This window comes from Cervus canadensis, chromosome 30 (assembly GCF_019320065.1).
Source record: "Cervus canadensis isolate Bull #8, Minnesota chromosome 30, ASM1932006v1, whole genome shotgun sequence".
Classification (NCBI taxonomy): Eukaryota; Metazoa; Chordata; class Mammalia; order Artiodactyla; family Cervidae; genus Cervus; species Cervus canadensis.
The window spans coordinates 9,422,850-9,444,834 of record NC_057415.1 but is presented as its reverse complement, the minus strand read 5'-3'; the positions used below and the strand labels follow the sequence as shown (position 1 = coordinate 9,444,834).

The 21,985-nt window shown below is 45.6% G+C and overlaps 2 protein-coding genes across 8 annotated transcripts in view; one reads left to right on the top strand and one right to left on the bottom strand.

The window, feature by feature from the left end:
- The window catches only part of DNAI1 (dynein axonemal intermediate chain 1), a 67,686-nt gene extending 54,671 nt beyond the window's left edge, over positions 1-13,015 (bottom strand). The window contains exon 1 of the mRNA XM_043453764.1: positions 12,737-13,015. Within this exon, the coding sequence (XP_043309699.1) occupies positions 12,737-12,769 (33 nt within the window). The 5' untranslated portion in view covers positions 12,770-13,015. The remainder of the gene's footprint in view (positions 1-12,736) is intronic.
- Positions 13,016-13,216: 201 nt separating this feature from the next.
- FAM219A (family with sequence similarity 219 member A) overlaps positions 13,217-21,985 on the top strand; it is a 60,416-nt gene continuing 51,647 nt past the window's right edge. For 4 of the 7 annotated variants that reach the window (XM_043453245.1, XM_043453244.1, XM_043453241.1 and 1 more), the window contains exon 1: positions 13,217-13,582. In XM_043453245.1, coding sequence (XP_043309180.1) covers positions 13,523-13,582 — 60 coding nt within the window. In that variant the 5' untranslated portion in view covers positions 13,217-13,522. The remainder of the gene's footprint in view (positions 13,583-21,985) is intronic. The other 3 variants (XM_043453246.1, XM_043453243.1, XM_043453242.1) reach the window with 1 other exon arrangement.

The following is a 21,985-nucleotide window of genomic DNA, read 5'->3' as shown; positions in this document are numbered from 1 at the left end:
TCCAATATTTTGGCCACCTCATGCGAAGAGCTGACTCATTTGAAAAGACCCTGATGCTGGGAAAGATTGAAGGCAGGAGGAGAAGGGGATGACAGAGGATGAGATGGTTGGATGGCATCACCGACTTAATGGACATGAGTTTGAGTAAACTCTGGGGGTTGGTGATGGACAGGGATGCCTGGTGTGCTGTAGTCCATGGGGTCACAAAGAGTCAGACACGACTGAGCAACAAAGAGAGTTGAATCTTGTCAGCTTCTTTTCTGAATCTACTATGATGTTGTCACATGGTTTTTCCCCCTTTTTTCTGTCAATGTGAAGAAATATATTGATTGAGTTTTTAATGTTGAGCTAACTTTGTCTTATTGAAATAAACCTCATTTGGTCTGATATATTATTTTTTTAATACATTACTGGAACAGATTTGCTAATATTTTGTCAGTTTTTTTTGCATTTATATTCATGAAGGATGTTGTCTATCCTCTCTGCTTATAATAGTTTTGATTTTGATATTAGAATTATACTGACACCAAGTAAATTGGAACTTGTACCCTCCTCTGTTTCCCCTAAGACTGTATAAGATTGGTGTTATATTTATTCCTGACATATCTGATAAAATTCATCAGTGAACCCATTTGGCCTGGAGTTTCTTTGTGGGAACATTTTAAATTATGAATTCAATTTCTTTAAATAGATATGGTCTTCATATTTTCCATTTTTTGGTGTGTTAAGGCAATCTGTGTTTTTCAATAAATTTGTCCATTCCATTTACATTGTTGAATTTATTGCCATAAAGTTGTTGATAATATCCATTTATTACCCTTTTTAATGTCTGTACAATCTGTAGTGATATCACATTTTTCATTCCTATTATTGGCTATTGTGTTTTCTTTTTTTCTTGATGAACCAAGCTGCTAAGTTTTATCAATTTTATCAATCTTTTCAATGAACCAACTTCTGACTTTTTTAATTTTCTCTATTGTTTTTCTCATTGTTTCTATGAAACAATAAGATAAGATAAATGAATAAATTAATAAAAGAAAGGGAATCGATGAAATAGATTTTGCTTCTGTTATTCTGAATTTAATTTGCTCATCTTTTCTTTTCTATTTTCTTACTATTAAGGTAGAAACTTAGAACATTGATTTTAAATCTTTTTTCTTTTCTGAAATAGGCATTTAAAACTATACATTTTTATTAAGTCCAACTTCAGCATGACCCCACAATTTGTGATGTTTTATTTTCATTGTTGTTGTTTAGTCACTATCTCATGTCCAACTCTTTTGCAACCCCATGGACTATAGACTGCCAGGCTCCTCTGTCCATGGGATTTCCCAGGCAAGAATACTGGAGTGGGTTGCCATTTCCTTCTCCAGGGGATCTTCCCAACCCAGGGATCAAACCCCCATCTACTGCATTGGCAGGCGGATTCTTTACCACTGAGCCATCTGGGAAGCCCATCCAATTAAAAGTGTTTTGTAATTTCCTTTGTTTTTGTTTTTTACATTTAGAAGTACATTCATCAATTCTTAAATATTTGGGGATTTGCTATTTATGATTAATTTAATTTCATTTTGGTCAAACTATTACTAGTATACTGAGATTCTTTCTGTCATGGATTGATGTTGAATTTGAATTGAATGAAAACCTGTAAGGTATTAATATTTTGAAGTGTATTGAGACTCACTGTACGTCCCAGTGTATGGTCTATTTTTTTTTTTTTAACGTTCTGCCGTTCTTGGGTTCTATAAACGTTAATTAGGTCAAGTTGGTTAACAGATCTACATATCTCAACTGAGCGAAAAGTGTTAAAATCTCCAGCTATCATTGTGTCCTTTATATTTCTCCATTTAGCTCTGGTCAGTTTTTGGTTGATGTATTTTGAAGTGCTATTAGTAGGTACATACACATTTGAGATTTCATATCACCTCTTGAATTGATCTTTTATCATTATGAAATGTCCCTATTTTTCTTCAGAAATACTTTTTGTCTTGGAGCCTACTTAGCTCTGATAATACTATAGTCATGCAGCTTTCTTATGCTTGCTACTTGCATGGTATGTTTCACCACACTTCTATTTTTCAAACTTTCTATGTCTTTACACTTAAACTATACTTCTTACAAGCAGCATAAAGTTGGGTCTTGCTTATTTTCCCTCCTAGCTTGATAAACTCTTCCTTTTAATTGAAAGTATTGGTGTGGTTGTCTTTACCATTCTCCCCTTTGTTTTCTATTTTTCATCTGCTTTTTCCTCTGTTCATCTTCTCCCTTCTTTTATGTTAGTTGAGGTTTTTAGTATTTCATTTTATTTTCTCTGTTGGATTTTTAGCTGTGCCTTTTTGTATTACTTTCTAGTGGTTACTCTAAGGTTTATTTATTTATTTTTTTCATTTATTTTTATTATGCTCTAAGGTTTATAGTATGTACTTTAAACTGGTCGTAGTCTATTAAGAATAAATAACATACCACTTCATATTTAGCAAAGTAATAACCTTATCACAACTTAATTCCGTTTATCACCACAACCTCATCTTTGAGGTTGTTGTTACCTATTTTATTTCTATATACATTATAAGTTTTAGCTTACAGTGGTGTTATTTTCATTTTAAACAGTCATATGCCTCTTAAGAAAATTAATAGAAGCTAAAAATATCTAGTATTTTATCTTTAGGCTCATATTTACTATTACTAGTACTTTTGGGGCCTTCCCACAGACAGAGCTTCCATCAGGTGTTATTTTCCCTCTGCTGAAAGAACTTCTTTCCATACTTCTTTTGTTTTTTTTAAGATTTATTTGGCTGTGACAGGTCTTATTACATTATGGCTTATGCATTTGGCTCTCCCATGCAGACGTAGGAGAAGAGGGGATTCTTCCCCAACCAGGTCAGACCCATGTCCCTTCCACTGCAAGGCAAATTCTTAACCTCTGCACCACCAGGGAAGTCCTGCTTTCTGTACTTCTTGTAGTGAAGGTCTGTTGATGACAAAGTTTGTCAGTTTTAATTTATCTGAAAATGTATTTACATAAAACTCTGCCTTTTGAGGGATATTTCTGTGGGACATAGAGTTCTGGCTTGATGGGAATTTTCTTTCAGTGCATTAACTATGACATTCCATTGTCTTCTGACTGCTTTTGTTTACAACGGGAAGTCAGTCACCATCCTAGTATTCCATTCTGTTCATTGTGTCATTTTTCTCTGGTTACTTTCAAGATTTTATTTTTATTCTTGGCATTCAGTTTTTTGATTGTGAGCAACCTACCTTTGATTTTCCTTGATTTATCCTGCTTCAGGCTCATTGAACCTCTGCTAATAATATGTTTTCCACCAAATTTAAGAAATTTTTGACAATTATTTTTTTTAACTACTTTCCCTCTCCTCTTCTTCTTTCTGGGATTCCAGTTACTTACAAGTTACAGATACAAATATGACATATTCCCACAGGTCACTAAGGCTCTTTATTGTTTCTAATCTTGTTTTTCTCTGTTTTTCAGATTAGATAATTTCAATGGTCCATCTTCACATTTACTATTAGGACTAGCCAATAAATTTTCATTTCTGATATTTATTTTTCTATTGTTTCCATTTTGGAGGCTTAGATTCCCCATCCTTTAAGACAATACATTTTTTAGTCCATAAATGTATTTTAACAACTGCTTTCAAGCCATTGCCTACTAATCCCAACATTGGATATCACTGGTATCACGGTGCTCTCCTTCGGATCTCTCTCCCTGAGCCGTGATCAAGAAATTGACCCAAGAACTTCCCTGGTGGTCCAGTGGCTAAGACTCCATGCTCCCAGTGCAGGCGGCCCAGGTTCAGTCCCTGGTCAGGCACGATGCAACTAACAGTTCATATTTCACAGCTAAAGATCCTGCATGCCACACCTAAAAGAGGGCATATGCCGCAACTAAGACCCAGTGCAGCCAAAAAAATGAATAAGTATTAGTTAATTAATGATACTTTTGAAAAAAGAGTTTAAAAAGAGAAGAAACTGACCCAAGGCAGAAAGCAAAGGTAAACATGTGACTCATGTTTGGGTGTTCTTCCCTTAAGATTGGGCGAGTACCTAAACCAGCTGCTTCACATATTGTGTCCAGGATTACGGGCTGTTCATAGTGGGATGGTGAGTCCAGTATGAAATGCTCCATCATGGCCACAATATATTTCCTATGTCAAGGTCTTTAAAAATTATGTATAGAGTGTGATGCATTTAAAAATTCATTGTAGAAATGTGCTATTAAAAAAAAAAAAAACCTCTTTAAGTAAAAGGCTTTTGTAAAGGACAGAACCTTTTGTAATGTAAATATCGGCCCTGAATGGAAGCAACCAGTTGGAAAATATCTGAGGCCCTTTCTGAAGGTATGAGAAAGACTTACCAGAAGCAATGTAGAAGTTACTTTCAATAAAGCAGGTTATATCCTGCACCGGAGGAGCCAAGGAAAGACAATACCTCCTTCTAAGGGAAATTGCCCTGCTTCACAGCTTTGGCGCCTTAGAGAGTCATAGGACCTTATCCCTCCTTGATGCAGCCTAGCATCAACAGGTAAGCTGAGGACAATCAGATTTCTTCTCCAAGGGTTTGAATTGGGACCACAGAGAGAACTGGTGGAGGGATGTAGATAGTGATGGAGACCTTTTACGGGACAGAAGAGGCCAGAGTAGCCATGATGAGCTGAAAACACAGTAAGTTATGAGGGAGCTGAAACCATAGAAAAGTTGACTGCTTGGGAAATGAAAATAGGGAATGAAATATAGTTGCTAAGAAAAGTACAGAGGGGACTTCCCTGGTGGTCCAGTGGTTAAGAACCTGCCTTGCGATGTAGGGGATGTGGGTTCAATCCCTGGGCAGGGAACTAAGATCCCACATGTTACGGAGCAACTAAAGCCCATGTGCCACAACTACGAAAGATCCTGTGTGACACAACGAGGATTCCGTGTGCCTCAACTAAGACCCAGTGCAGGCAAATACATAAATATTAAAAAGAAGAAGAAAAGTAGAGAAGCTATGAGAGACGTGGAGGAAGAAATTAGTACCAATATCTTTTCAGAACAAAGAGTTTTCTGAGTCTAATTCTAGGCTACCTATGTATTTATAATATCTACCCACAAACCCCTAAATATACACCTTCCTCTCCACCCATCCCACCTTGTATTTGAGGTAACATAAGTGAGCCTCTATTCTTTGCCATTTACAGAGCTTAGCTAAAGGCACATATATTGTGCCTTACAGTTTACCAGGCTCATAAAGGGCAGAAGTTGGATAGGCTCAGGCATTCCAGGCAGAGGGAACAGAATCATTAACAAAGACACAGGGACCTGGATCCAAGTGTCTGTCCAGGGGTTAGCAGATTCGTTTTATCCATTTGTATTCCAATTTGTTCCAAAGCAAGATTTGAGGCTGAATATATGACACATGGAAAAAATAAGTAACTGAGAAAATGGATGTCTGATAGGAATAGAAATAGGAAAAGAAGGTTAATGTCAGGAGTGGGGTCCCTAAAAAAATTAACAGAATTGGGTGCTTTGACTAAAACAAGGAGGCATGAGTTGCTTCTTCTGCAGGCCTACAAGGAAAACTTAGGGTTCAGAATATTGCAGTACATACCTTTCCATCAGACTTCCAGGGTGGCGCTAGTGATAAAGAACCTCCCTGCCAATGCAGGAGAGGTAAGAGATGTGGGTTCAATCCCTGGGTTAGGAAGATTCCCTGGAGGAGGGCTTGGCAACCCACTCCAGGATTCTTGCCTGGAGAATCCCACAGACAGAGAAACCTGGCAGGCTACAGTCCATAGGGTCACAGTCGGACATGACTGAAGTGACTTGGCATGTATGCACACACCCTTCCATCAGTCATTTACTCACCCACTAATTCATTCAGTCATTATTTATTCATCCAGTATTTACTAAGCATCTACTATGTACCAGATGCTAGGATGGCAGCTAAAGAAGAATAAAAGTTGAGTTGGTCCCACTCCAAGGGTTCTCAAATCTAAGAACGGAGCTAAATGGAAGACATAAACACGCTACATAAACCAGAATCCAGAGACTCTGTGAACAGGACAAAATATTGTCAGACACAAAGCAATGAAACCAGTTTGATCAACAGCCGTGTTCTTTGCTCACGTCTTCCATACCACTCAGTCTCAGCAACTGGGAAAACTGAACACTCCATACCAATTTCTGGCTGGCAGAAAAAACAATTTCGTATGGCTTGTTCACAGCTGGAGCCAGAGAACCAAAATTATTCTTCGGCATCTGCTTGCAGGTTGCAGAGCCCAGGGAAAAGCACAAGACACCTCTGCTATTATTATTCGACTACCTGGCAAGTACTGAGTACTAGTAATGAACGGTAAACGAGGGGAGGGGCGGGGGATGGGGGTGGTGACCGAGCTCCGGCCTCAAATGCTCCCAGCTGTTTTGTAATCTGATAATTGTGCATGAAAAACCTCAGACCATGACTCCGAAAATAGCATGACTGCAATCATAACAAAATGGAACAACCACTGGCAAAATTTATCTTCTAGTTATCACTTCCAAAAGGAATTCTGTAACACTACTAGGGAAAGAGAAGAGAAAATTCTTTCAACTTCCGGTCACTAAGCCTCTGAATTATCCTCATCTGCATCCATCCCTTCCTCCTTTCTCCTTTTCTGTTACAAAGTGTTCCACCTCTTGGCCACAGCTGATCCACTTCCACCTCCTCAGACATTGGTTCTAGTCTTCATTTTATCTCTTTCATCTTCAACTTCTCTCTGTTTCTGCCAGGCAAATGCCTCCCCTTAGCATTTAACATATTCAAGCCTTAATTTCATCTGAAAAAAAAAAAAAAAGAAATCCTGTCTACATGGTCTTTATGCCTTCTTAGCTCAATTCAGTCTGCTTTTTATCTCTAAAATTGTTTCCAAGATCCTCAATGACTTCCTAATTATCAAATCCAATGCTGTGTCTAGTTCTTCTCTTCATTAGCAGATGCATCATGACTGACCACATAACCAATAAACACCCTCCTCCCCAGAAGAACATTATTCTTCCTTAGTCTTCTAATCTCTCGTCAGTTCTTCTTATCCTACATGTTGAACCTTTGTCCAAACCTTGAATCATAGTGTTCTTTCTAGAAATCTTCCCTGATTCCCCCAGAATCAGTGTTAGGATCTCCAACCACAGGCTTCCACTGTACCCAACGCTACTTCCTCAACTGCATCCCATAGTTCACTTAACAATCATTCGTCGAGAGCTTCTAATGTAATGGCCACTGTGTTAGGAGCTGAGAATACAGCTGTGGGGAAAAACATCCACAGGCCCTGCTCTCAAGGCCTCACAGTCTAATGGCAGAGACATAGAGTAATAAAATAATTACCCAAACAAGTGAATAATTACACCCTGGGATGCATGCTCTAGAAGAGAAGATCATGGACAATGAAACTATAAATATAGAGAAAATGTCACTCTCTTTGCTAACAAGGCACAGGCCGTTAAGCTGGCTGTGGGGGTGGACCGGAGTCTTGTGAGTGAGTGCCGCGATGAGGGAGAGAGGGCGTGGAGAATGTTCCACAAAGAAGGGACAACAAAGAACCCAAGTACAGCAGCGACTGGGCAACAGCGCTACAAGTCAAGGTTTGGACACCCAAGCAGGCCTCAGCCCACATAGGCACCTGAGGGGTTTTTTGTTTGTTTGTTTGTTTTACCTGAGGGGTTTTTTAAAAATTGGTCCCTCTTTGGGACTTCCCTCATGGTCCAATGGCTAAGACTCCCCAGCTCCCAATGCAGGGGGCCTGGGTTCAATCCCTGGTCAAGGAACTAGATCCCACATGCTGCAACTAAGACCCAGGGCAGCCAATAAGTAATAATAATAATAATAAATAAGATAAACAACTGGTTCCTCTCCTAGAAGAAGTAGGAAGTCACTGAAGGGTTTTGAGTGGGGGATGACATAATCAGATTGACAGTTCAAAAAGATCCCTTGGTACGGTATAGAGAATGGATCGGAAGGGACCTGGGTAGATGAGGGGAGTACCGGTGACAAAGCTTGACAAAGCTTTTGCAACTGTCGAGGTGAGAGATGACGGTAGACAGGGCTAATGGGGTGGCCGTGAATAGGAACAAAGCGATCTGATTCAAGAGATTTAGGAAGTAAAGGGGCAAAGTCTCAGATCGAGGGCTTGAAGAAGAGATGAGGATGAGAGTGTAAGGATGTGAGGAAGTAAGGAGGACACTAAGGAGAAGGGTCACAAGAGGGAGGATCTTACTTAGGACCAAAAGAAATGTATCAACTTGCCTTCGATTCTGCTTACCTCCTCCTGTCCTTTCTTCTGTGGATCCCAGGCCTAGTCATCAGACTCAAAATCTCCGAATCATCTAAGACTGTCTTCTGGACTTGCACCCACTCTTGCCCACTTACCCCTATCCTCATTACACCTCATCAAGATCAGTATTTCTAAAAGTATTGTCCCAAAGGGGCTTTTGAAGAGATCACACGAAGTGATCCAAAAATGCAAGACTTTTCTTTGGTTCCTACAGGAAAATGATGCAAAATTCCAGACTTACGATTTTTTTTTTTTTATGGTAACTGAGTTATAAAAGAGTACTAAAACTTGTTAGTCATAAACTAAAATTAGCCTTTAACTGGAGTTCACAGAAGACTCTAATTCAGTTCTCTGCTGAGGAGTCTGGCTGCCAGGCAATGTTTGGCAACGATGCAAAACTCCTCTTGCATATACACATGCAGCCAGTTGGAATTCTTGAAATTTTCAGGAAGGACACTCTGTTATTGGGGTATTACCAGTGATGTTTTGAGCTGGTCCTGGTTTATGGTGCCTGACGTTCATGAATTTTAATTACAAATTATGATTCATGGAGCTTCATCATGATCAATTTAATATGCCATGGTTATTTGATTAACCCTCTGGAATAGAGGGGAACACGTCTCTGACCGTATTTCCTGCCACTTTCCTCCTCCCTTCCTTGCTGATCCAGAACATGTGTGAGCAAGCTCCCATCTCAGGAACTTTACACTTGCTTTGCCCTCTGTCAGGAATGCCTTCCCCCCAGAATATCACACAGTTAATTCCTTCACTGCCTTCAGGTCTTTCTCAAATGTCACCTCTATGAGCCAATGCTTCCTCCCCTCTCCCCCGCCAAACCACTATGTTGAAACCATAATATTCCGGTTCCCTGAACTTCCTATTCCTTTCCCTCCCTGCCTTATTTTTCTTTAGGACACCCATCATCATCTGACAAATGATATATTTTACTTATTTGTTTATTGACAATTTATCTCCAACTAAAAGATAAGCTCCATGAGAGCAGGGATTTGTGTTTGTTTTGTTTGTTGCTATATCACCAATGGGCTTCCCTGGTGACTCAATGGTAACGAACCCTCCTGCCAATGCAGGAGACACAGGATCAATCCCTGGGTCGGGAAGATCCCCTGAAGAAGGAACCCCCTGAAATGGCAACCCACTCCAGTATTCTTGCCTGGGAAATCCATGCACAGAGAAGCCTGATAGACTGTAGTCCATGGGGTTCCAAAAGAACCCGACACAATTTAGCGACTAAACAGCAACAACAAATATCATAAATACCTAGAACAATACCTGGCATATAGTAGGTGCTCAATAAATAATTGTTGAATGAGAATATTTATATCATCAGCATTTTTGTCCTCAATTTCCAACACCCAGCTCTTAAAGCATAGGTACATATATTTCAAATCTGAACCATTCACAGCCTTACTACCAAAGCAGATGTAAATATAAACCCAGAAAAGTGTGCTTCTACAGTCACATTTCCTTGTTATCACTCCCCACCAGTCTCCTCATCCAAGGCTCACCCTTTCCTATCCTTCAAACTCACCCAGATCAAAATTTCCAAACAACAATTGGAAGCATTCAGGATTCGTATTCCACCCATTTTCAGGATTTAATATATTCCAGGCATTGTGCTAGGTTCAGGGGAATCAACAGTGAATGAGACAGACATGATCCTTGACATCAGAGTTTACAGTCTAGTGGGGATATCACTACATCCTGCCTCCAGAAAGGGACCTTAACCCTTGATAGGAGAATATGCTGGGCAAACTGATATGTGATGTATGAACAGGAGATTAAGGAGAGATTTGGGGCAGGTTGGCATGGGGCAGGTGGGAGCAGACAGAAAAGACTGTACCAAGCAGTCAAAGGAAATAGCAGTGTCAAAGGCTTAGAGGAGAACGACAGCATGGATGTCATTTTCCAGGAAGTGAGGGCACTTCAGGTGTGGTGGAACTAAGGAATCTTCAGAGAGCAACGAGGAGATCTGAAGTCAGGTGGGTAGCAAAGGTTAGACCTGCCAAGGCCTTCTAGGCCATACAAAGAAGTTGGGCTTTTGGGACTTCATTCTGAGAGCAAGAGGGAGCCAATAGAAGATTTGATCACTAATACAAACAGTGGAGTTTAAATTCTTCTCCGTCCCCTAACAATCCAATCCTGACCTTCCCTCTCCACTGCAGGCCTCCGAGTCATAGCTGCCTCCTTCCTGAAGTTTCTCTGCTGCTCCAACCTGCATACCTCTCTCCCTTTCAACCCCAGGGATCGCACCCTCCCTTATCTTTATATGCCTTTGTTCTGTCTCCCCCACAGGCCTGAGTTGCCAGAGGACAGGGACTTCTCAGGTTCTCTAGGTTGTCCCACACCCAGTTCACAACTGACCCAGGCTATAGGCCTCATGGAGACAAAAGAGTGATGAATATAACCTAGCACAACCCAGCTTCTGCTCACATCCCACACAAGTATATTTACCCTGTTCTAAAACAACCCTTCCTTCCAAAGCGGCGGCACTGATGTGTGCAAGGCCAGCTGACCCCCGTTTCTGTCTCCTGTCACCTCTCTCCACTCTCAGTTTACCTAAAACCTCTAATCTCTCCCCTAATGGACTGGAGAAACTGATTCCCAAGGTTGTTCAAACCCCTAGAAAAATCCAATCTGTAGTTGACAGAAGCAGATTAGTAATTCCTTGGGACTAGGAAGTTGGGGAGAATGGACTGGGATGAGGCACAAGGAAACTTTGGGGAGTAGAGGAAGTGTGCTATATCTTTATTGTGGTAGGGGTTCACAACTGTATAACTTTGTAAAACCTGTCAACACATACAACTAAAATGGTCCATTTTGTTGTATGTGAACCAGTCCTCAGCAATGCCAAATTGAAAACAAGCTGCATGTCAATTAAGAGTCAGTAGCCCCAAGGACAGTACGAGCTTCAAAACACAGTTCAACCCTGACATAAAACTAGGGCAAGGCCATATGGGAAAAGCAGCCTTTCCATGGTTGCAGAGATCTAAGAATGGTGGGCACACCTGCTATGGAAGGCCAGGTGAAAGAAGCAAAGGAGACCAGGCAAGTAATATGGAGGGGTGCATGCTCAATCGCTTAGACGTGTCTGACTCTTTGCCACTTCATGGACTGTACCCTGCCAGGCTCCTCCATCCATGGAATTATCTGGGCAAGAATACTGGAACAGGTCGCCATTTCCTACTCCAGGGGATATTCCCGACCAAGGGACCAAACCTGAGTTTCCTGCATCTTCTGCATTTGCAGGCCAATTCTTTACCACTGTTTCACCTGGGAAACCCAATATAGAAGAAGCCAGACCCAAATATGTAAAGTCATAAACAGCATGCACACAGATACGGTCTCCAAATATCAAAATATTATTTTTTTGATATTATTTAAGAATAAACAAACAGGAGCCCTGCCTCACAAAGCAAGAAACTGCATATTAATCATAAGATGATAATTCGTAAAGTGAAAGTCGCTCAGTCCTGTCTGACTCTTTGCAATTCCATGGACTATATATAGAGTCCATGAAATTCTCCAGGCCAGAATACTGGAGTGGGTAGCCTTTCCCTTCTCTAGGGGATCTTCCCAACCTAGGGACTGAACCCAGGTCTCCTGCATTGCAGGTGGGTTCTTTACTGACTGAGCTATCAGGGAAGGCCGATAATTCATAAGAAGTTTGGAAAAAGTGATCCTTGAAGGACTGAGTGGTGTTGCTGCAGAGAGCTCCTCAAGAAGCTGGGCCTTACTTCTCCTTCCAGGGTGAGCTGGGTGGGTTAAGAGGGGTGACTCTTAGGTTTCCTGTGAGAAGAGATGACATCTGTCCAGGTGGCAACAAGGGCAGTCCGGATGAGCCAGTGTGGAGTGTGCAGTGTGTGAAAGGAGATGGGAAAAGAGCTTCTTTTCTCTTGGTCTTCGTCTGAATGCGCTTTCCTCACGTCTCCCAGCACAGAAGACCTGAAGCATAAAACCCCACATAACCTGTGTCTCCTGCACAGTTCTCCTGCACTTCTGTGAGCTCCCGAAGGCCTGCGTCTCCACCTAGCCCATCACTGTGCACTCAGCAAAGGATGGGAAAAATAAATTCTCTGGGACAAGACTGTGAGGGCAATGAGGGACATATTGGTAAGAGAGGGGGTGGGGGCTTAAGGAGGATGGGCTGGTCAGGACGGGTCATGGAGTGAGGGAATGGAATGGTGAGAGGACAAGTGAAAGAGTGGTAGGACACAGCGGATCGGGGCAGTGTGGGAGAGGAGGCTAGGATTAGTGGGAGAGAGCAGTGACCGGGTCAGAGGTCACTGGGAACACAGGCGAGGACACAGGGAGAAAGTCAACAAGGATAGGAAGATGAAGCATCAGTAGAAGAGGGATGATCACTGGCAGCGAAGGTCAGAGGTCATCAAGACAGAGCAGGTCGAGGTGTGTTACCTGCTTACGAGGAGGCGGTTGTTTGTGGGGCATCTTTGAAGAAGCAGGAAGCACCTCAACACTTGGAGAGCCTACAAAACGCTCCTCTGCCTGAGGACAAGAAGTTTGTCCGTCCCCTCAAAGATGCACAGAAAATCCAGCTTCTCTTTCACTTCAATTCCCAGTCTCAGGGGTTCTTTGGGGACAGCCGACGTTGTGGGTCCTCCGCGCCCTTGCAGAAGGGAATCGTCTCCTCCCTCGACGCGGTTACCCAGCAACTAACCAGCAGCCAAGGCGCAGGCGCCTCCGAAGCCCCCTCCCGGCTCGAGGGGAAGGCGGGGCTGGGCGCGCGGGGAACCACCGGCTCCACCAGGCCCCGCCCCCTGAGGCAGGACGACCGGCGGCCCCGCCACTAGAACTCCTGCATGCGGGAGGGGCTCGGGCTCCAGACACCGCCTCCTCATGAATAATGCAAGATTCAGGCGGTGTCCCGGACCCGGAAGTGGAGTTGCCGAGTCACCGCAGTGGCTGAGCTGCTGACAGGAGGCGGCGGCGGAGGAGGAGGCGAGGCAAGACCTGCGGCTTTGCCGGGCCACTGACGCTGTAGCGCTAGGCAAGCCGACGGAGCCACGCCGGCCTCAGCCCGCCTGCAGATCTCCTGCCCCGCGCCCAACCCTCCGTCTGCCCGACTGGTCCGGGGCGGCCTAGTCTGCACCACCCACCCGGCACCTGGGGCCGCCGCCCCGCGCGGTCCCCGTCGGCGTCCCCGGCCGCGCCCGGCCCCCGGCCCGCTCGCCCGCCGGCACCATGATGGAGGAGATCGACCGGTTCCAGGTGCCCACCGCGCACTCGGAGATGCAGCCGCTGGTGAGGGGGCGGGCGGCGGGCAGGCCAGGGCCGGGAGGGGGCGCTGCCGGAGGGGGAGGGAGGGAGTCAAGCCTTGGGGACTGTGCGGACGCCTCGGATGGGGTAGAGAGCCAAGAAAACGCATCGCCGGGGGAGGGGGACTTGTAGGACGAGAAAACCGTGGGAGAATATGTGGGATGACAGCAAAGAGGCCTATACGGGCGGAGAGCACTGTCAGCGGAGACAGGCCGGGGGAGCTACGGGGATCGCCGTCGGATGGAACCGAGCGGGGGCACAGTGGTGCACAACGTTAGTGGAGGCCCATAGCGGGGAAAGGAAGGGAACTGTCACGGGGGACCGCCGGTGGCAGGCCCAGGGGGCGAAGATGGGAGGTAGGGAGGCGTTTAGACCTTAGAGGCCTGTGATGCTCAGAGCGGGGGAGGGGGCCAGGAGCAGTCAGTCTGAGGGACGCGGATAGGTTTGTAGAGGAGGAGGGGCCTGCCAGACAGTTCACTGGCAATGGGTGGGAACGCGGGGCCCGGGCCGAGGACCCGTAGGGGGACGGTGTCCGTGCAGGACCCGGGAATTCGGTTCTTCTCCTGAGAAGAGTGCACGCAATCTAGGCTGGGGATGCAGGAGCCAGGAAGAAGAGAGCACGGCGGCGAGATGGAGAATCCAGGGCTCAGATGAGAGAGCTCGGAACCGGCGGGAGAGGGGGCGGGGCCGCACAGGAGCCGCCTGTGCCCACCGGTTCGGAAGAACCCCGAGCATCCTAGGCCTGCGTGCTGGGAGTCCTTGCTGGGCTCCGATCCTGCCCGCGGTCCGGGAGTCAGGGAAGAATGATGTCATCGCTGCCGGCGCGGAGGGGATGGAAGGGGGAGGGCCGTGCACGGAGGCTGGGCTGGGGGAGACCATTCCCACTGGCGTCGGCTCCCCGTGTATACCTGACTGGCTTGTACATTTGCCCGGGGAGACACGCTGAGACCTAGCGGCGGCGTCTCTCCCACTGGTATAGGGAGAGAGAGAAGGCGGGGAGTGCCTCGGCTCTGTTAGCTTTGCTTTTCCTTCTTCCCCACTTGGAGTCCGGGTGGGAGCTGGAAGGAGGCAAGGCAGGCCGAGAATCTGAAGATGTGGGTGCGGTATTCTCTGAGCTCAGCTGGAGCTGAACAGAGCTCTCCAAGTCTTGAAGCTCTAGGCTTCCTAACCCTCTCCCCTCTGTGTTAAGTGAAGGTGAGGAACAGATTCTACCTTTGCCCCCCACCCCCACCCCGCCCCTGGCTGACAGACGTGCTTTGTGGCATTCTGAGCAAGTAATGTGTTGGTTACAGCAGCCAAGACAGACCTTGGCAGGACCCGTGACCTACTCTAAGCCACACCTTTTGGAGATGGTAGAGGAATCATTAGAGGCCACCTGGCAGGAGATGTGTCTTTTTTTCCCCCTTTCCTGATGACTTAGACAGTTCTAGAAGCCCAGACAGAGAAGTTCTACAGAAGTGTACAATATTAAACGGGGGAAAGATATGCTCATGGACTTCTTTCCTAGCCTGATGCCGTTGTTGGGTCGTTTGAGGGCCAGAAAATCCTGGTAAGAAGTCTGTACCATGAACCTGAAGAACTTCAGGCTGGGCTAAGAGAATGTTCCTTTATGGATTATCCTTCCAGCCAACCTGGCTTGTCAACCTAAACTGCCCTTCCAGTTCTTATCTAAGCAAGAATCAAAAAGAGCAGGTGAAGGAGCAGAGGAAGAGATCCAAGGCATCAGAAGAGAGCAATGAGTTCGTGCTTGCCTCCTATCTGGGGTTCCTAAGATGGGAGGCAATAGCTGTTTTCCAGGGAGCGGGGAGAAGGAAGGGGTCGCCAGGCTACCCGGTTGTCCCTGATGCCTCCGTTGTTGAATGAAGTTATCAACGATGGTTTGTTTGAGTGAGTAGTGGCCTCAGAAGACTTCTGAACTGCTTCTGGTCTATGTGGCTCCAGAGTAGAAGTGCTTCTGGCAAGGAGGCAGGCAGTCAGCTTGGACTCTTTTCTCCAAGTCTAAAGGAGCACTTCTCTGCGAGAGGATACTTTGTTGAGGCTGAATCTTATGGAAACAGCAATACAGTCATCCCCCATTTAGGGATCATAGCCATTGCCCCGCATGTCTCTACCTCCCCATCTCTGTTCCCACATCAAAGTTGAAGATTCCTAGAACTCCTTCAGCTTCCCAGGTGGCACTAGTGGTATAGAACCTGCCTGCCAATCCAGAAGACATGAGACACAGGTTTGATCCCTGGAGAAGGGCATGGCAACCCACTTCAGTGTTCTTGCCTGGAGAATCCCCATGAACAGAGGAGCCTGGTGGGCTACAGTCCATGGGGTTGCAAAGAGTTGGACACAACTGAAGCGACTTAGCACGCATGCACGCACTCACAGAACTCCTTAAGTGCTCTCTGTGCTACTGAGACCAATAGAATCTTGTGTGGAGTTTCCCTAAGAGTCTTCATTTCAGGGCGTAAGGAATCAAGATGGCATACTGCAGAAGAGAAGAGCAGAGTAGCTCTTTAGGGGTGTTTGGATAGACCATGAAAACCAGGGTCTAAGACTCAGCTGTGACCTAGTTCATTTTTTGCCATTATTTATTGAGACCTCTAGGAAATCTCTCTTCTCTGGACTCAGTTTTCTCATTTATGAAGTGAAGACAAACTATTTCTTTAAATAATAGTTCCTTGCTCTTCCAAAGAATATCATAACGTCCTGATGTCATTGTTCCAGCAAATTCATTCACCAAATACTTGGTGAGCACCAGCTCTATTCCAGGTACTGCGCTAGGTACTAGGGACACAGTGGTTAGCAATACAGATATAGCCCTGACTTCTGGAGCTCACAGTTCCACAGAAGTTACTGTTCATGCTCACCCCCCTCAGGGTGAGGCCCTCTGAAGGCAGAGTGGGGGCTGTCTCCTTAAATCCTGAGGGAAACAGGGCAATACTGGTGTCAGTATCATTGCCCCTTCAGGACCAAGCTGAACTTACTGATAGCAGCCTGTCACATGGGTTTGATCAGCAAATAACCCTATCCCACCCTAAAGTGGCTGGAAGATTCCAGGGGCCATTCCTTACTTGGAAAGATGAACTCTAGATGGAAAACATCTTTTCAATTTTACTTGAAAGAGAAACTTGCCCTTGAATAGGAGGCCTAGGGGACTGACAGGAGTTGGGAGAACAAGCGCAGCCCGCAGATCTGGGTGTTTCCAAGGTGCTAATTTAAGCATTAGTTCTCTGTGGGAGGAAGAGGAAGAGGTCCCTGTTCTGTTGTTGGTGCTGCTGTTGCCACAGCTGCAGGTGCCTCCTGTCCCGGGTGGAAATTTGCCTGAAGGGAGTCCCCTCCCTCCTTTCCTCATCACACCAGTTGTTTAATTGGCGTGGCTGCGTCTCTGCAGCTGAACCAGGCCTGGGCCCAGCCCTGAGAGCTCCACACGCTCTCTTTCTGTCTCTTTGTGAAAGGAATGACAGCTCCTCTTGGAGGCCTAGTCCCTGGGTTCCTCTCCTGCTACGTCTATCTCCTAGACACTTCTGAGTGTTTCTGAGCACAGATTTTCCCCCAAGAAACTGACAGGGACAGACACACCTTGTATGTCAGTTCTGTGGCCAAGCCACACACTGCAGTGATCTAGAGAGGCTCCCAGCTGTCCACAGTTCACTGTTGAGCAGGTGGGTTGAATTTTGGCTATCGTTTGTATCAGCAGCAGGGATAGGCTCTCTGGCCCTATTGTCTGTCTGCTGGGCTGGTTGGTACAGCCTCACAGTTTATATGTCTTCTCTTTGACTGTAATTGGAGAGGAAGAGATTTGGTGAAAAAAAAGGGTGGGGGGTGGTGGCACATACGGCACCAGGTGGGGTCTCTATGCACTTGAGAGAAATACTAGTCTAGCCTCACTGAAACCCAGGTTATCCATGAACACATTTGTTTAGTTCATGAGCATATGCTCAGTTCCTGGTACTTTACAGATAAAGATAAGTAAGATCTGTCTAGGGGGTGGCCAGGAGAAGGCTGGGCTCAAATGGCTGCAGGGAGGTTTTAGATACTTGTTAGGAAAGGGTGGAGATCAATGGAGGGCATTCCTGGAAAAGAGGGATACCTCCGAGGGGGAATGCTGAGGTTCTGACCCTTTGACCACATGAGATTGGAAAAGAGTTTCAGACTCCTCCTGACTCCTGGCACTCAGGGGTGGGGATGGTCAGGACATTAATTTAACGGGTGGGCCACCGCAGCTCCTGAAAGTGGCAGAGGGAACATTGTAAAGCTAGCAAGAAGCCACCATGGAAAATCGACCTACATATATCCTGTGGTTGGGGCACCTTAGGTCACCTCCTTATATCCATAGGAAGATGACTCTTCAGTTTAAGGGTGGATTCTCCTAGTGGTCCACATAGCTCATGACCCAGTAGCATTTCTCAGGCTCTGAAAGAGGCACACCCTTCTCTCTCTTCCTATATTGCAAAGTGAGGATCAGGTTTGCTCAGACCTGCAGCTCCTCCCTATTCCTCACCTCCTCAGTCAACAAACACTAACAACCTGCTTTCTGCTAAATGTTGTGCTGGGCTCAGTAGCACACCCTCTTGCTCCAGAGATGGATATACACAGTCAAGGCAGATCGAGGCACTCAGGGTAATGAACCCTGTAAGAAGTAAGAACCAGGTTCACCAAGGCCTCTCATCTAGTGGTCAGAGAAGGCGTCACAGAGGAGACATTGCTGAATGGGCTCTTAGGAGAGGACCAGAAACTTGGCGATATTGTCAATATTGGCATATTTGTCAACATGAGGAGGTGAGGACAAGAGTTCCAGGTAAAGAGCATAAAGGAAGGATCAAAAGGATGCATTTGAATAAATGAAGGCTTATAGTTAAGGAAATAACATGACCAAATTTGAATTTAGGACTGTCACTCCTGCAGTGGTTGAGAGACTGGAAAAGGTGAGAATGGAGGTTGGGAAACTAATATGAAGCTGGGTACAATAATAATCTGGGCTTCCCCAGTGGCTCAGACAGTAAAGAATCTGCCTGCAATGCAGGAGATCGAGGTTCAGTCCCTGGATTGGGAAGATCCCCTGGAGAAGGGAATGGCTACCCACTCCAGTATTCTTACCTGGATAATTCCATGAACAGAGGAGCCTGGCGGGCTGCAGTCTATGGGGTTGCAGAGTCAGATACAACTGAGTGACTAACACACACAATAATAATCTAGGCAAGAAATGATGAATGCCTACACTAAAGCAGAAGGAGAGGAAGGAACATATATACAAATACAGTACCTGTTTGGAGGTAGAGTGGAGAGGTAGGGAGTCAAGGATGACTCCCAGGTTTCTGGCATGGATATCTGGATGGCAAAGAGGTACCATCGCCACCCAGGGAAATTTGAAGGGTCTGTGTACGTCTTGGCTTCAGAAACTGCTCGTATGGGGGAAGACTGCTTTTCCTTTGCTTTGCTGCTGAAGCTGCAATCTTGGGGTGATGGGGGACCCAGGAGTCCTGAAAAACTGAAGAGCAGAGAGACACTGGCCCCAGAGCCTCAAAAGGATATGGAGAAATGCACCCATCTGCCAGTGAATGCTTTCCCTCTGTAACCTGCTTTGATGGATGCAAGTGAATTGGTGGCAGTGAGGAGCATGGTCGATTTTTTTCTTCCCAGCAGCACTTTGATAAAGGAAAAATAAAATTCTCTGTTGGTTGTGAGAGTGTTTAATGTTGCAGTTTCTGGCCTTGCCTTGCCTTCTACCATCATTCTGGTCAAACTTCTGGTTTTCTGACTGACTGGTTCACTGATTTCTTCTAGAATAGTTGTATGAGTTATTACTTCACTTGCAAGAGTCAGAATGGAAAGGAACATATATACAGATGTTCCTTGGCTGTCATAACCTTCCTTCTCTGAGACCAGCCTGGAAAGCTGCACCTGGTTTTGGAGCAGCGCCCAGGCTGCTGTCTTCCAGGCAGGGTAGCAGACTTCCGGGTTGAGATTGCTCCAGGGTGAGCTGGCTTCTCAAAACCCCCTAGTGTAGCCTCTGCAGATGGGCATGTGGTACCAGGAGGTTACCTGGCTCCATGGTGGCTGGGAGACAAGCTGAGTCATTTCCAACTCCCAGCTGCCTGCTGCCCTCGACTGACTATGGCTCAGAGTGAGCAGAGCCTTCCTCACTTGAACCTGATCAGCTTCAGGGACTCTCCACCCTCTTTGAGAGGCCAGATGGAGCCTTTTGTCTGGAAAGGGGACATGGGAGACTCAGCTGCTTCTTCTTTTTTAAAATATTTATTTAGTTAGGCTGTGCTGGGTCTTAGATGTGTCACATGGGATCTTTAGTTATGGCGTGTGAACTCTTAGTTGTGGTATGTGGGATCTAGATCCCTGACCAAGGGTAGAACCCAGGTTCCCTGCATTGGGAGTACAGAGTCTCAGCCACTGGACCACCAGGGAAGTCCTGAGACTCAGCATCTTGGCTTAGCTGCTTCCTGGCTTCCAGCAGAACCCAGAAGGACTGGTGCAGGAAGCCTCGGAGGAGGCAGGAAGCAGAGAATCAGGCTTAGGGCTGATACCCAGAGGCACTGGTTGAAGGAAGCAAGAGGCGTGGCTCAGCAGACTCTCAAGTCATTGTTTCCTAAGGAGTCTCTGGTGGGAATCTGGCGGGAGTCTGGGCGGGAGAAAGGAAGGAAGGAAGGAGGCAGAGCTGGGAGCAGCTCTGGATCTGGCTCGGCTCTGCAGTTCAGAAACTGGCACGTGATCCAGAGGCCTGGAGCAGCAGAATGAGCTCCTGGCTTTAGGGAGGGACTCTGGAGTCGGGAAGTTGTCTAGGAAGAAGGCCCAGAGGGTCTGGAATGGGTAGGTGGGGGCCGTAGAAGGTCCCTCTATACTTTACATTCTTAGGAAACAGTTCAAGCAAATATATACTTGTGTTTGTTGTTGTTATTCAGAGATGTCAAATTGAGGATCAGATGGCTGTGTCTCTTGAGGGTGAATTTTAAGTTTCTGTAATGATGATAATGTATGTGAGTGTGTATACAAGTAAGAGGGGACTAATGGCTATAAAGGGGGCTTCCCAGGTGGTTCAGTGGTAAAGAATCCTCTTGCCAATGAAGGAGACATGGGTTCCAGCCCTGGGTCAGGAAGAGCCCCTAGAGGAGGAAATGGCAGCCCACTCCAGCATTCTTGCCTGGAAAATTCCATGGACAGAGGAGTCTGGTGGGCTACAGTCCCTGGGGTCACAAAGAGTCAGACATGACTGAGCGACTAAGACACACACACACAGTGGCTATAAAGAGTATTCTCTGAATGACCATTCTAGCCCCAGGAAGTATTAAGTATGACAAGAGGCTACACCCAAGCAGAAATGAGCCCAGCTACTGTGGTTCCTGGCCTGGCTTTCCCTGTTTTCATCACCAGACTCTTGGCTATCTTAACCAGAGTCCACCCCATCTATTTATTTGGAACAGTACCTGAAGGGGTACTTTAACTAAGATTGATTGAATTAATTGCACCCAAACTGTGGTGTGAGAACCATATATATTTTACAATGTAGTTAACTTAAACATAATTATGTGTAAACTATACATGATTTATAGTTCCCATATTAATTTCCAGTTTTATCCTTACAAAGGAATTAGTGAAGCTCTCAGGCAAGCCTGGCTCAGACCAGCATTTCCTATAGTACATTCTTAGGAATATTGGTCCTTTGAGATACTTTATGGGGGGATAAAAGAGTCTATAGACAAATTCCGTTGGGAACCTATACACTCTATCCTATCACTATTTTTGCTAGCATGTTAAAGACTCTGAGAAGCCCTGCAATAAAAAAACCTTCCCAGCTTTGTTTAACCCGGTGTTTCTCAAGCTTATGTAACTATGGAACTTTTTCTTTGTTATATCTATTAACATCTTGCAGAACCATTGTGTTTTTGTGGAATACTCTTTGGGAAACTCTGACTTAGAAATTAGTCCTGTGACTTCCCTGGCAGTCCAATGGCTAAGACTCTGTGCTGTCAATGCAGGGGACCCAGGTTCAATCCCTGCAGGGAACTAGATCCCACATACCGCAGCTAAGACCTGGCACAGAACAAATAAATAAATTAAATAAATAATTTTTTAAAAAAAGAAAAAAATAAAATAAAAATAAAAAAAGAAATTAGTTTCTGTTCTGATCGAGTCTAGGTTTCTCTTCTTCCAAGCTCTCCTGAGCCTGTTTTATAAGCCACACTGTTCTGCCTCCTGCTAGTTTCTGATAGGATGTGGCTGCTTTATGTGGGGATCTGAAGTTGTTGCAATCAGTAGGAAGTTCTTAGTGAACTTTGGTCAGATATGGAAGCAAATATCAAATGCCTAGTTTTTTCTCAAGATAATGCTAAGGGGGGTGGTGTTGCTTTCCTTCAAGTCCCTCTACTAAATGCTGCTTTGGTGAAA